Source organism: Lepisosteus oculatus, chromosome 23 (assembly GCF_040954835.1).
Source record: "Lepisosteus oculatus isolate fLepOcu1 chromosome 23, fLepOcu1.hap2, whole genome shotgun sequence".
Taxonomy (NCBI): domain Eukaryota; kingdom Metazoa; phylum Chordata; class Actinopteri; order Semionotiformes; family Lepisosteidae; genus Lepisosteus; species Lepisosteus oculatus.
In genome coordinates this window covers 3,430,274-3,445,772 of record NC_090718.1, presented here as the reverse complement: position 1 = coordinate 3,445,772, position 15,499 = coordinate 3,430,274, and the positions used below count along the sequence as shown (strand labels likewise).

The following is a 15,499-nucleotide window of genomic DNA, read 5'->3' as shown; positions in this document are numbered from 1 at the left end:
AGAGAGAAAGGGTGGAGTGGTTAATACAATGCATATGCTAAATGAAGTACAGGGCACTTCAATACATGAATGCTACATGGAGAGAAAGAAATGTAGCATAGAGAACATTCTTTTAATGCTCAATTTTTGGAATTGTAATTACTGTATCTTTCTGTATTAAGAGGCTCCATATTGTCTATATTAAACCTTCTGTACTAAATGTTTGTCTAGGATCCTTATTAAGGTCTAATATGGACATGTGTCTCAGCTGTGTCTCTAAGGTCTATATTAATCTCTCCAGTGCAGATTTTTCATCAGTGTCTTTATTACGATCTGTATGAATTCTCCCATGCTAGGTATGCCCCTGGGGTTTATATTACACTTTCTCACCCCCCCGACCTCTCACCTCTCAATAAGCGTAGGTCCACTGTGCTCTGGAGTTCCAACTTGTTTTTAAACTTCAAAGTGCACCTATAGAGCCCAGCGTTTTCTAATGGTGGCTGGTTAATTATGAGGGAAAAATTCCTGTTGTCATCTCGGATCACACTGACATTCAATTTAGGGTTCTGTGGGATGCTCCAGGTAGGCTTTTCTTCTTGCAAATTTAGGGAGGTCAGAGTAAAGGGATGCTTTGCAGTTTTGGGGGTGAAAATCCACTCGCCACTTTGAAGGCCCACATTTTTCACATCTTTGAAGGTCAGGCCAGGAGACAGAGAGCAGGGCAGGAGGACTGACTTGGAGATACTGGAGGAATAGATGACTTGAGAGTGGGCATTAAGATCTGTGAAGAGATGGAGGATATGGAGTAAAGAGAGTACTTGGGCTTGGGCTATGACTACATTAGCGTTATGACATTAACACTACTGTCTACTGACTGACTGAGACAGGCATCTGCAATATAATAACATTGACTGCCCTACCCAATATGCCCTTGGTAGTGTACTGCAGTGTCCCATCAGGGAACAGAGAGAAAAAGCAGATGGACAGGCAGCCACACCAGTACAGAACCAGAGAGATAGAAAGTTAAACAGTTAGACAGAGGGGAATACAGAGTATCCCCTGCTCCCGAGAGAAGGTTCTGTAACAAATATCTAAAATGATCATACAGCCCATCACCACCATCAGTAGCGAAACCTGGGGACATGATCTGACACCCCACATACTGATTTTTGTTGGACTGTCATCTCAGCTAGGAAGTAGTCCCACTTTGAGCCAGAATGCTCATGGGGTTACTGCAACTCTTAGCTTATCAGAAATAAGCATAATTCCAAATGATCGCAGTGAAGGATAACGTATCTGTATCCATCAAGTTGATAATATGGACTCCAAACTATTTGTGTCCACTACAGTTTATGCTACATGTAGACGCAGGATACGATCGCTTATTCGACGTCTGTCACTAGATCATGAACTCGGGGACCACCTTCGGTCCCGAGAATAAGATGGAAAGCATCCAAGACAGACCAACAGAAAGCGAGCGTCAGAGTTCTGAGAGGGATGCCGATATACAGAGAAAAACTGAAAAGGGAGAAAATAGTTCATAGATCGGGCCAGAGGAAGACGGGGTACGTACGGCCAGACTGAGAGGGATAGAGAAGACCAGTCACATGAAGACCGGGTACAAGGTCAGTGTTCAAGGTGTACAGCCAGAGAGAGGGAAAAAGACACAGGAAGACCAGGTACAGGGCTAGAGTTAGTCATATAGAGCCAGAGAGAGGGGAAAAGACACAGGAAGACCAGGTACAGGGGAAGAGTTAGTCATACAGAGCCAGAGAGAGGGACAGAGAAACAGGAAGATCAGTTACAGGGGTACAGTTAGTCATATACAGCCAGAGAGAGGGACAGAGACACAGGAAGTCCAGTATCAGGGACAGCGAGGTGTACCGCTAGAAGAGACACGTATAGAGCTCAGTTACAGTACCTACAACGGTGATACCATGGGTAGCGGTAGTGCTTTTCTGGTTGTATTGGACAACACATCCCCAGTTGCCGGTGTCACTGCGGCTCGCATTCCGAACCGTCAACTGGCTCTCTGTTTCGGAGTACGAAATCCGGCCCCCTGGTGTCAACTCCTTGTCTGTGGGGCTGAACCAGGTGGTGACTGTTCTAGCAGAACTGCTATCCACCACACATTTCAGGGAGAAGTCCTCTGTGGCCAGAAGAGTGGAGGGCTGGGGAGATGACACTGACGTAGAGAAGGGAGGGGAGTGAGGAAGGACAAATAGTGAGGTAGTGAAGGGAACAAAAAGAGCAAGAGAAACATTACAAAGAGCTGCCTATCTGCCTACAGTACCTTTCATCACAGTAAAACTTAAAATACATACTAAAAGGTATATAATTCTATGCAACTTTCAAATGACTGCAGAAAGGAAACAAAGGGAAATCTATATAACAGCTCAAACGGTGCTCACATTTTGTGAACCAAGTGCATTAATACTCATGAGCAGATGGTGGCGGCAGACCGTCTTTTCTCTATCATCACCTCCTTTTTTCTTGCACAAATTCCTTCCCTCCTCAACTCTGCCCTGCGATTCACCTTGCTCTCACCCTCTCCCCTTCACTGTATCTCCCTCCCCCATTTGCCTATCCTGCCTTTACCCCTTCACTGCATCTTCCTCTCCTCGGGGTTCTCCGTTGGACCCTGATACTGTGCCCCACTTGGCGACTGCCCCTTCCACCATACCTTCAATCTTGTAGAGTCTGTAGATGGTGTGAGTATTTTGGCTGTATTCGGTTAGCTGAAGCTTATAGTAACCAAAGTCGGTGTCCTGCAGTTCTCTGATGGTGAGACTGGGAGTACCTGGGGACAAGGACAGTCTTTTTGCCAGCTTGGGACCTGAGCAACAGACCGAGAAAGACAAAGATGAACAAACCAAGAACATAAAATACAGACATTCTGGTACGGATTGGCTACAGAGGCAGGGGCACACAAAGATAAAGCCAAGTAATCTGAGACTTCCCAGAAACAGCCTGTGCAGGAGCTTATTTTACGTGGGAAAGCCATTGCCCTGCAGCAGTCCCACTCTCTCGACCTCAGAAGCCTGGGTCCAGGGGTATAAGAATTCATCACGACTGGAGACTTCCTGGGTTGCAAGAACCTTGCGCCCGCCAAGGGACACGAACCCACAACCCTGAGATTATCAGTCTCATGCTCTACCAACAGAGCTAGTCGGGGCTGATACACCCCTATAGCTTATCACGAGGGTGTGCACAGGCACACAAGCACAGAGAAGTCCACACAGACTGACCGATTCTGGGTGTGCCACTGAAGCTCTGGTAGTACACTTCAGTGGCGATGGACGATGCGCTCGTCCCAAAGGTCCACAATACGCTGACCCGCTGACCCCCCCACTTGTTGTGAGGCAGAGTGACGGATCCCTTCGCCACACCATACACCACCACCTCCTCCTGTCCCACGCATGCTGGGAGAAAAAAAAAAAGAAGTTCAGAGACTGCTGCAAAAGATTGTCATCGCCCTCTAATGCTAGAATAAAATTATTGCACAAAGGTATGCAGTTATAAGAGCTGAAATGAACACTTTTTGGAATCTGTCCATAGTACCTATCTAGAAATGACAAGGAATCCGTCGCTCACCAGTCTGAAAACTCATCATGACCACAAAGAAAAATAGCTTCTTGTAAAAGTTCATTGTACCATCTGTGTGCCTCTGGATCTGTAAAAAAAAACCAAAAACAATCCTTTTTAAGAGACAGCTACAAACACTTTTGGAAGGCATTTATTAGGCAATCTAGTGTGGTCCCATTGGGAACATAAAAAAAAACTGTCCACCCAATTGTGAAAGGGGATCGGATGTGTCTGCATCTTGCAAACATCGCTCACAAACTTTCCTAGGGGCACCCTGGATCAGACGTTCGCACCAGGGAGAGAGAGAGGCGGACGGGAGAGAAGAGGTTGAGCTGAGCTCTGGTTTAATGATGAGGAGAGGAAGGAGGCTGTGGTGGGCTCAGATTTGAGGAGATAGCGAGAGATTGGCAGCGAGAGGAGGCTGTGGTGGGCTCAGATTTGAAGACGGGGAGGAGGTGTAGATTGTTATCCCGTCGCGAAATGCGCTCCCACACAACCCCCTCCCGCCCCTCCTTCCTCTGTTCCACGAAAGACGGATTTTTCTTCACTTTACCCAAAAGATTCTGAAAATCATGTCACCCTGAAACACAAAAGCATACAACAACGTACAATGCAGTGCTGCAGTATACAGTGCACTACAATTCAGCACAACAGTGCAACAGTATGACACAGCTGTAGCATTCTGCAGCACAAGACAACAAAGCATCATACAGCATGATGATGCTGCACCATACAGTACTCCAGTGCTCAACACAACAGTACACTACAACACCATACAGCTGTAGTTTTGTACAGGACACTACAACACAGCATCATATACAGTAGCTGCGTACATTATAAAGAAGTGTGTGTGTATCTGTGCATTGCTGATCAGTTCAGTTTATGCTGCTTTCATTATATATATATACACACACACACACATCACATACTGTAGCATTTTTTTCTGTGATCATATATCACCTGCTTGACCATAGACCCTTTTCATTGAATGTGTTTCAGAGCACAGCTGAAGCCCTGTCACTGTGTCCTATATCCAGTCCACCAGCTCGAGGTCATTTTCGTCCTCTGGAGTACAGCATGTGCAATTCTGTCTCTTTCATGTAGCCCTCACTATTTCCAGATATCTTTGACAAATATGCAGCTTATATAATAACAAATTAAACCCACAACACTTGAAAATATGAAAAATAATATTGCAATCTGTATAGATTTAATCCAAACTGAACTGGATTCATGGCCACTAAGAACCTATGGCATCCCTGCTTGAACTCAAGACTCTAAATACATTTTAACTGTAATTGCAGCATAGTTTGGATTACCGTCGTCTTGGAAAACTGCAGAAAAATGGTACAAGTCCCTCCAGAATTAAACAGCCCTCATCTAAACAGTGTTCTAACTTTGCTTTGAGTATGTTAAGGTTGGAGATCACAGCCACATCCAGTTGTTTCTGCCTGATTAGGGCTCATCGGCATTGGTATATTTAAGGCTTTTATAAGGAACACCTTTCAGGCGTAGAGTGTTTTCAAAGCAATCTGCATCACAGGATGTATGAATGTTTATTACTTCCGAACCACCCAAAGAAAACATTTTTAATCCCTCTGCACCTATGCAATCAAAGGGAGCAGCAGAGTCAAATTAGAGCTCAAGATGTTTCTGCTGTTCTCGCATCTTGGAAGGCTCAAAGCTAAAACGTACATTCTCATATACAATAAACTAAACAATTGTACAAATGCAGGTGCCAGACAACGTAGCCACTGGCCAATGCCTCCCCCCAGTGCCGCAACCACCACCAACCAACTGGAAGATCTGTGAAGTCGCAAAAATGAAAGGCTGAAGAGGCTTTCAAACGTCTTGTGGTGGAAGCCCACCAGCAACACCTTGGTGTGTCTCTGCCTGTCGGGTGTGTGTAAGCAGGGACTGTGTGTGCAGTGTGGGCCATCAGAGAGTGCCACTCTCCCTCTCTCTCTCTGTGTGTGTGTACAGTGAAGCTTCACGTTTGAGTGTGAACGCGAGTGCAGGGTGTGTGTGTGTGTGCGTGCTGCGATGTGGTTTCCTTCTCTCTCCGCCTCTCTTGTTCCCTCTCTCTCTCTTTCTGCAGGAAGTTCACTGTGGTTACAGCTTCTGCACAGCACAGCTTTCTGTGAAACTGCTGCTCCAGAGCCCCCCCACCTCCCCAGGCAACCTCCTGCTTTCTCCCCTTCTGCGTTCGTCCCTGGTCTCTCTCAGCCCTTGCCCCCTGTCCTTCCCTCCCGTCACCGAGCCCTGACCCCCTTCTGCGCGCCCTTTCGGGGGGTAAGCCCCCCGAAAAGTGAGGAGTGAAAGAGAGGAGTGAAAGAGAGACAGATGAAGGATGAGCGCCAGCGATCGAGCGAGATAAAGACAGCGAGAGATCAATTGTGCCACCTGAGCAGCTAACCTAGAAAAACAGACGAGTGTGTCTGTGGTCAGAAGGGAGGTTACAGAGATGGCAGAGAAACAGAGAAAGGGGAGGTAGAGGGAGGAGGAGGAGGAGGAGGGGGGTGAGAAGTGGGATACCAGGGCTGGATCTCAGCACGGACAGAAATGCACATTTGTACAACGCAGGCAGCACCGACTTGGAAATGGCCAGGGCTTGATCTGACAAAGATTCCAGGCCAGCCTCCTCTCGGCACACAGGCCTGTCTGAAACAAAAGCCCTTCCTTCTGCTGGTGAACAACATGGGGATCCCAGGACGATGTCTGGGGATTTTAAGTTGTTTTTTTTGCTCCAAAATAGGCAGTGCTTTGGCAGAGAGCAGCTGGTAGTTTTTGCTCGATCATCGTGAGGGGTTAGGGCAGGCCGTTGTCTCAGTGCCAGCATACCGACCCAGGAATAAGCATGCCAAGGCAAAGATACCTTACCTTACCCCAGCCCCACTTCAAATCCACTTATATATCGTTTCAATATATATGATCAAGTGTCAAGTGACACAGCAGGGGATGTGCTGGGTCATCAGGACCTTCAAATGAAAATATCTCCATGGTATAAATGGATGTCATTTTTGGTTTGTCACTGCACACAACCTTTGCTTTCAGAAAACAAAACCTCACTGCAGGTGTTGCTGTTATCAGGAAGTTTAGCAACACACAACAGGCCAATGGAAGCTCTGAACTGAATAAAAAACCCACACTGTCGTCTTCAGGCCATCCGGAACCTTAAATATTTTACAAACACTTTCTAAGTAAAACGCTTATATTTCTTTTACAACTGGAAAGACTGTCTCTGAATGTATACAGTATACAGGGTACCTTGATTTCCGTTGAATAATTTCCATCACGTTATGTAACACATATGACAAGCTTTAATATAATGTTTGCTAGGATATTTTAGAACATGATACTGTAGGATGGGATAGGACATGTTATGATCGAGTTCAGGTGGGGAGCTGCGTCAGCATGCGTAGGCTGCAAAGGAACAAGTAATAGGTTTATTCCATGCTGAAAAGAGAAGAAACGCTGTGTTTCCTTTCATCTCTTTTCAGCATGGAATAAACCTTTACTTGTCCCTTTGCCTGTTATGATCTCAGCTATAACGTGACATGACATGACGGGTTATGAACTTCATTACGCCATGATGTTTTAAATCCAGAAGTAGACCAGTGTGGGTCCTCCTGCCTGGAGGAAATTTGCCTCTAGGCCCTGGGGTTGTTATTTGGGTTTGGAGGGTGACACCAGCCCATGCCACAGTCCAAGGCTGTGGGCTGTCATCTCAATAGGACCCCGATGTGGGTTTGTTGATTTCAAGCCATAGCGGAGACCAGAGGGACAACAGGACACACCCAGGAACCAGCCTGGAGCCCAGCGCAACTGCAAAGCAGTTGCTGCAATAGGTGTCTGGGGTTTGGAGAAGACACAGAAGATAGGCAAACACATCATATAAGAATGCACACTTACCAGTGAATGCACAGTGCTGTACTGCTGTTATTTTTTTGGCGTCAAAGTTTGTTTAAATGCGTGGATTAGAGAGCCATCTCACTTCTACTTTTCAGTCTTTTTAAAAGTGTTGGTTTCTGTACTTATACAGCCCGCCAAACCAGTGCGATTCCAGCACGCGCCTCCAAATACTGAACACTCATTAAGAACAAAACCCTTCTAAACTTCTTCTTACTGTGCTGTTTTACATATACGTTATAACACTGTTCCTTCATACTGGGTCATCCACACAGCTCTGGGAGCTACACAGAGAGACAAAAGGGACTTAAGATCTCTTAGGTTTCAGCATTATTGCCAAGACTGTAGCTTGAAGCCTCCACTCATCATTTAACATTTTTACCAAATTGAAGTTTCAGTACAAATCGCGGGTACTGTTACGAAGGAATTCACTAATCCAAAATTGAGACTGTGCCGAATCAGATTCTCAAGCTTTGGTCAATAATGACTACTCCACTTTTTTCAGTGCTCAATGCTCAGCATTGCAGTGGCATACTGTATGAACCCAATGAGAAATTACATGAATACTCTAAATGGGCTTTAATTACCAAGTCCAAAAGGGAAAATAAGAGTAAGGTAGATTATGATAGCCCTCTGATACCGTGTTTACAGCTGAGTTCCCCACCAATTTATAGGAGTAATCGGATGCTTTTGCAAGATCTTCTCCCTGGAAGCTGCTGGTCAAACTGGTAAATGCAGCAACAAATATACCAAGTTCTGATGGAAGAGGGAAAGATGGAAGATCTTTTCTATAGGAAAAGAGGTCTTTCTGGTGTTCCAGGAAAAAAAATATAGCTTTTCAAAAGTCGGTATTGAGCTACAAAACAAATCACAAAACAAATCTGAAACCACAGGTTGTATACAGTATGTGGCATGACTTGACTTTCTTGATAGTGAAGAGAAATTCTAACATTGTTGCACTGTACTAAAACAGGTGTTATATCATTCTCCGATATAAATCGCCATTCAATTCTCCAATACAGACTGAGCTAGAAATATTTCTAGAAGAATAATCTGCAAGGCAATGATTGACCTTTCATTCTATATTGGCTTTAAGGAATTCTAACTATATGAAAACATTGTATAGATTTGGGCAATTGTTGGTTCTTTCAAATCAATTCAAGTCAAATAGGAACAGATTCATGCTTACAGCGTCTATCTGGAACCAGGTATTGTACTGGAGCAATCAGATTGAAGTGCAGCATCTTGCTGAAGGGATTTGAACTTGTGTCCCTCCCATCCAGAGCTCTATCCACTATTCTTCACTGCTGCAGATACATAGTTTGGAAAATATATAGATAATGCTACTTAGATCTAAAAAGCCCTCGCTTTAATTTGGATTGTATTTTTGCTCCAGCACAGAAAAAGCCAAAACTAAAATAAAGAAGAAGATTTGGAGAAAATAAAGAAAAAAAAACATGCTTTGCTTTTTTTTTTGGAAGAACAAAACATTTCTATTTATGAAGACAACTGATCAGCTGACATTTAGAAAAATTATGGCAGAGGCGTTCAGTGGCGGTAAACCTCTGCTGTCTGGGGAGGAGAGCAGAGCCTCTGACAATGTAATGTATCAGATGGAGAAGGGACCCACCAAGCACCTGACGGGTGCACCCATTGACTTCAGAATTTCTGTTCTGAATTTGAGAAGCGTTTTAGGAGCCAGTAAGCCACTTAGCCGTCCGATAGCGTTTGTAGACAAGGACTTGAATTAGTTTAAGTAGAGCGCAGACTGGGATTTGATTTCATTTTGGTTTTTTCCTGGCACTGCCCAAATAAAGAGCGTTGTTTTTACGGAACGCCTGTATCTGTATCTCAAAGTTCCTGTTATGGCTCCTCATGCCTGCGTTTTCCCCACACACTGTAACCGGCTTGTCCCAGGAATAGGCATGGCTGGGACAGATGCTGAACGTTCGATTCATTTAAAATGTCAGAGGTATTTAACACCGTTTCGGAGCGACCCCACTTTGTTTCAGATTGTGGCACTGCGATCACCTCAGCTATGGCTATACTAAACAGCGCGGGAGGAGACGACGATTAAATCGAAAACCTGGGTGCCCGCGTCATATTTAATTGACCGAACGTCTCGAGTGACGGCGGTAGAGCCCTGAGATTGCCGAATGGGGTTCCCTGGGAAATGGACAAACGGCGCCCTCAGGTCAGTAAGCTGCTCCCGCCTCACGACGCGACCCGCCGAGAGGCCTGGCGTTCTCGTGCGGGGGGGCTCGATCAGACGCCGGTGGGTGCAGAAGAAACCAAAGGCTCCGAGATGGATTGTGAGCATCTTTCATTGCAGGACGGAGGACAAAGGCTTCAGCTGGAAAGATCTGACAGTCTCTGCACATATATGACCCAATCGTAGCCTTTGAAAAATATTAAAAAGTCAAAACACGTGCAGACGTTACAGCCAAAATGGAACTATTGTTTCAGCTTAATAAGGCTTAATGTAAGGCTTAACTCCGCAGCTGCATGGTGTTCTGGTTTGCATCTGACCCAAGCTGTCAGACACCGTAGATCCCTGGATCAGACTGTCGCATCACTTAGAAGCATTTTCTGTTCCCTTCTTTTCACGCTTTTACATAAGCCAGCCATTTGGACCACGCCCTTGGTGTCAAGACAAGGCAGCTATGGAATCCAGACCAGGAATAAAACAAATCGCCCCAGACAGCTGATTGAGAGCAGGGTGATCCTGAACCCAGATCCAGCAGGAACTAGTCATTTCACTCCGCTTTTAACAGTTATATTCATGACAAACGCTGCATTTGCCGTTCTTGAGCTATTGGACATGTTTGGGTCATGTTAGAAATAGACCATGAACATACTCATAATTGTTAATTACAGTATAGTAACATTTATAGTAGATTCAGGAAAGATTTTGAATAAGCCAGACTATCACTGCCCATTTATACTGGACAAATTGTAGACAACGGGGCCCTGAACGCACATCATAAGTCACTGCTCAGCCTGATAGTGTTAAAGTCCTACAGTATATTACAGTGAAATATAGACTATTTTACATTGGAAATCATTGAGCTGCTTCCAAGTATAGCACAGTGTACTATAGAGTATCACTGCTGAGAAACTGCCGCGCTGTGAGAGTCACAGTGAGAAGGGCAAGACCAGACATCCCCAGCAACAGTCTCCAGCACCTCCTGGGGGATTCCCAAGAGTTCCTAGGCAAGCCGAGAGATATAATGCCTTCGGCATGTCCAGAGTATACCCTGGGATCTCTTCCCACTGAGTCGGGCCCAGGACACCTCCAGCGAGAGGCGCCCAGAGAGTATCTTTACCACCTCCACTGGCTACTCTAGATCCGGTTTTGCATTATTATTAGTAGGAGTTTAGTCCTATAGTGTAGTTGTAGTAAAGTATCCTTAATCTCACATTACTCTCAAAACTGAGCTGGCTCATACAGTAGCATTGTAACGATTATGCCCCTGCGCATAACAGGGATGTTGGCCGGCCGGGCTAAAGAAGGTCTTCTTTAGCTCAGCCAGCAAGACTCCTGTTAAGCAATACTGGAGACCTGGGTTCGCGCCCATGCGGTGAGGGACAAACTGGGGTGGGAGCGGCGAGGGCACAAGCCCAAGTTCTGAATCCATTACTGTATTCTAGTCCTATAGTGTACTACAGTATAGAGGATCACCCATTAGAAATCAATGTATGAACCTCCCAGGGAATTTCGGGCAGTCTACCCTATGATGCCGGTGGTGCTCTCGCGCAAGTTCTTCGATGTCCTAAGCAGGACTGCTGTTCTTCTACTGTAATTCCAAAAAAATCTTTTTGAAACAATTGTTCTACCTTAAAATGATTTCCACTCTTTGCCATTTCTAAAATTTCTAAAAAGCTTTGTGTGACCTGGGCTAAAAATGCTGCAAGCAATTCCTATCATATCAAGGCTCTCCAAGACATCTTTGCAAATATAGTTGCTTCCAGTCAGTCCACCCTCTGCTTTAATCCGTCCGCTATTGGTTCCCTACAGCTGTCCAACCACCCCTGGACAACTGACCAACCAGTGCTGTCCAGACACACCCAGAAACAAGAGGACGCTTTTTGACATTAAGAAAGTCACAGGATTTTAAGTCCAAGACCAAAGATTAAGGCCCCATCGGTGCACATCTTGCAAACAAAAATGAAATTGAATTAATTCTGCAGTCTGTGCATACATCTGAGGTTCTGAAGCTCGATGTGAGTGAACGTGACAGCGTTTCAGGATTAAAGCTGCTTAATATGGAAAAACACCTGATTGGCTAAAGAACTGGAACAGATAAGAGTGCTTGGCATAATTTTATTAATCAAGAATGCAATCAAGATATTGTTGGTCACGGAGCTCAGAGGTGCTTAGATGATAAGACAGTAAGTGGCTCGTCGATGTTCTACATTTGAATTTGGGCCTACTTATAAAAAACATACACTTACCCCACAGCAAAAAAAAAAAAACACTATATATATTATTATTATGAACAAAAATATGTCCGGATCAACCTTCCTCTTCCCAAATGCTATATCTAAACATAAAGTAATAGTGATGACTATTAGTAGTATTAATAGTGAGAAATCTCAACTACTCACAACCACAATAGAATAGACTGATCTGGGTCGGAATTCTCTTTTAGGAAATGTACAAGAACATTAATAACTGATCACAAAGAGCGAGTATTGAAAATCCCACAGACACGCAACGCCGTCTAGCTCCCGTAACGGCTAATTAAAAATATTGCCGGGCTGCTAACAGGAGGAGACTTGGGGTTACTGGCGTCAGGATGAGGAGTATGGAACTTCCAACTGATGACGGAGACACCTGACAAGGTCAGATTAAACCAGAGTTGGGGCCCTTTGCTAGTCAATATAACCACAGATATTGGGATGTAACGGGCCTACAGTACCTTCCTTTAGTATTGATGTCTTTGATGATGGTTTCTTGATGTCATGGGTAAGATACATTAAGTAATTTGCAAGCCTTCGACACAGAATTGAAGTCATAAATGAAACAATATATAAAAAGCAATGTCATTACCTTGTTATACATACCTGTGAAAGGAGGTCACAAGTTATTTGGCTGACCCACAGCTTCGGAGCGATCAACAACTCAATCGAGCTTCGAATGGAAAGTTCCACTGTTAAGAGAAATCTTCTTTTTAACGAGCCCTCGATGCTCCTCCTTTTCGGATTGATCTGAGCGCAGAGGAGTCCCTCTGTCTGATTGGCTGGGTAGGGGAGACTCGAATCTTGGGTTGATTTGGGTCTTTTCGCACCTGGCAACGGCTGCTTCTCAGGTTTTTGATTGGCTGAAAAATAAAATGAAGTAGCCAAAAAAAACGAGTTCGTACAATATTAATAATGGCATAGAATTCTGGATAATTATACCATACAGTATTAATACTGCGTTGTGTGAGCTTAATACAAAATATATATATATATTAATTGCAGTATTGTATATTTAACATTTTATTTACAAAATATTATCAATATATTTGCACGGCCTGCTGTTGCAGTACAATCCACATCAACAATTGCTATCGATAGCTGCTAATATGTTTAATTTTCTTGAACGGAAAAATAAATCGCAGTCACAGACAGAACCCCATTCAATTACAATAAATAAAAACGTAATCGAGGTGCCCGTCCAGAGACGCTTAATAAGCTAGAGAGCATATCTCAAACCAATTAAAATCAATTTCTCCAACCAAAGACTGTAATGACAACAAATGTCGTGCATCAGCGGAATTTAACCAAATCGAGCAAGGTACGAGTAATATTGACAGCGACGCATAGTCTGTAGTTTTAAAACGCCGACTTGTGACTTCATTGATGAAGCCACCTTTTACCTTCTGCAATAAAATTCGTATGTGGAACAGGTGGGCTAAATCCGACAGTGTAGGACTGAAACGCTGAAATATATTTTAAAGTTGTCGTGCGTTTTGCACGACAGGTAGCTACAGGTTTTCTCGACAGTTATTTGTTTTCCCCAACGAAAATCAATTTTGGAACGAATACGCCTTCTAGACAGACTCCACCTCATAGAAAACACTAGAACTCTATCATTAAAAAGTGTATTTATGTACATGGTTATTCAGCACACTACAGTATATTCGGTAGATTCCAGCTTTCATTTAGGGGGAACAACCGTAGCTTTCGTTATCAGAGCAGTTTAATTTTAAACCGGTTCTCTGAAGTTACTGCTGGGAAAAAAAAGTTTTTTTTTTCTTAATGGCTCTTTATATTAATTCAACCACAGCCGGTCAGTCAGCAATTGCAAATAATTGATACTGGTAGAGTTTTCCCAGTTTCTGCAAGTCGGAAATACTGGTGGATCAGGCTTGCAACTTGAAATCCGCGACTATTTTTTTTTATTATTTCAATCTCCGATCAAGTGTTTTTTGTTTAACCGACAACCAGCTTCGTTTCACCAATCTATTAATTTCGTTTTGAAGGTGACCACCGTAATTTATTAAAACAATGGAGAAGAGATCATCACATTAAACTTTTCGCATAGCGCAAGTTCACTGTTAGACCCTCTGGTCACGCGTTTAATTGATCTTTAACTGGTCACAAGTTTTGCATCAAAGATGAGAAAAGTTATTGATCCATGAGGTAGAATTAGTCAATTATTAAGAAAAAAAACAGATACATGAAAGGCGGGGGAGCACATAAAATGTATTAAAAATGAAGATGTACGTCAAATGAATTACTGTCATTACACGAAAATGCAAGTTAATTGAGGCCAGCCACAGCAACACTGGGTGAAGGGACACCCAATCTCCGTTTACTAAAATCTCATCCAGAATATTGGAGGTCCAGCAGAAACAGAGTTTCAAAAACGTATAAATCAAATTAAACAGAAACGGTGCATTTGTAAGGTGCGTTTCCGCCTTGAGCAAAAATGCTGGCAACTGGGTTTGTGTCAAGATATTTTTTGGTCGTTTATCCTGGTGAAAATTAGAGAAGGCACGTTATTGTTTTATACTTCTTAATGATTTAATAATAATAAAAATGATAATAATAGAGAACAAAATAGCAAGAACGGGACGGAAGAGTTATGTTCCTCCATCACTGGGATAATGTCTTCTAAAAAAAAAGATGAAAACGTCAGTAAATAAAGAGAATCTGCAGCAGGTGTAGATCTAGATAAAATAAATATATTTCTTAGCTCTCAGCTGGCATACATTGCAGAACAACGGTCTTACACAACCTAGACACAACCAGGAGCTATGCCTAGAGACTCCATAAGTTTTGTTATTAATCTTCTCAGCCTTAGCTCGCAAAACCATTTCACTCCGTGTATGCTTTAAATGTGTGTGCACGTGAGTGTGCATTCATACACGAGCAAAGGAAATTGGAGTTAACACCTAGTAAATCATAATAACAGAGTATCAATTATAATTTACTTGGACAGACGTTTTTTTGTTCTATACACAACTGTGCAAACATCTTAGATATTGTGCCTTGTTCTTTTCTTTTCACTCAGTGTTTTTCCTTGTTCATGCAGAAACACACTTCCACAGTAATCTTCTACTAAACCATTGCAGCCGTTTCGCTTAAACCCAACAGTTACTCCTGACAGATCTGTATTCCTTAATTCAAAACGTAGCCTTTCACGTCTTTGGATATGAGGAGAGGAAGATGAAGATGAGTATGACTATGAGGAACTCAATGAGCCCCTTCAACACTTCGTATGGGCTGTTCATGCAGGGGTATGATCAGATTTTTGAAGATTGCGATCAATGGGAATTAAATATAGATTTAAAACTGATTAAATGATGAGCTGGGTTAGTTCATACCCAAACACAGCTGTATTAAACAGCTTTGTCCTAAACAGTTTCTTTAGCTGCGTAGAAATGATTTAAGTTGGCATCTACAGTAGCTGCAAAAGAACGAGGGTTCTGGTCCTGCAAAAAAAGAAAAAGGAATTGATTCTTTAAAATCATTTCAACCCCCTTGACGCACGAAACCTCTTTTCTTTTTTCCGACGTGTTAAGATGGTGGAGTG

At 43.4% G+C, this 15,499-nt stretch overlaps 1 protein-coding gene across 4 annotated transcripts in view; it reads right to left on the bottom strand.

Annotated features, from left to right (window-relative positions):
• LOC102685166 (T-cell surface glycoprotein CD4-like) overlaps positions 1–15,499 on the bottom strand; it is a 32,076-nt gene that overhangs the window by 4,337 nt on the left and 12,240 nt on the right. For 2 of the 4 annotated variants that reach the window (XM_069182713.1, XM_069182712.1), the window contains exons 2-7: positions 12,527–12,797; positions 3,574–3,652; positions 3,228–3,401; positions 2,663–2,815; positions 1,901–2,164; positions 386–760 (exon numbers count right to left, since the gene is read on the bottom strand). In XM_069182713.1, the coding sequence (XP_069038814.1) occupies positions 386–760; positions 1,901–2,164; positions 2,663–2,815; positions 3,228–3,401; positions 3,574–3,652; positions 12,527–12,538 (1,057 nt within the window). In that variant the 5' untranslated portion in view covers positions 12,539–12,797. The remainder of the gene's footprint in view (positions 1–385; positions 761–1,900; positions 2,165–2,662; positions 2,816–3,227; positions 3,402–3,573; positions 3,653–12,526; positions 12,798–15,499) is intronic. The other 2 variants (XM_069182716.1, XM_069182715.1) reach the window with 1 other exon arrangement.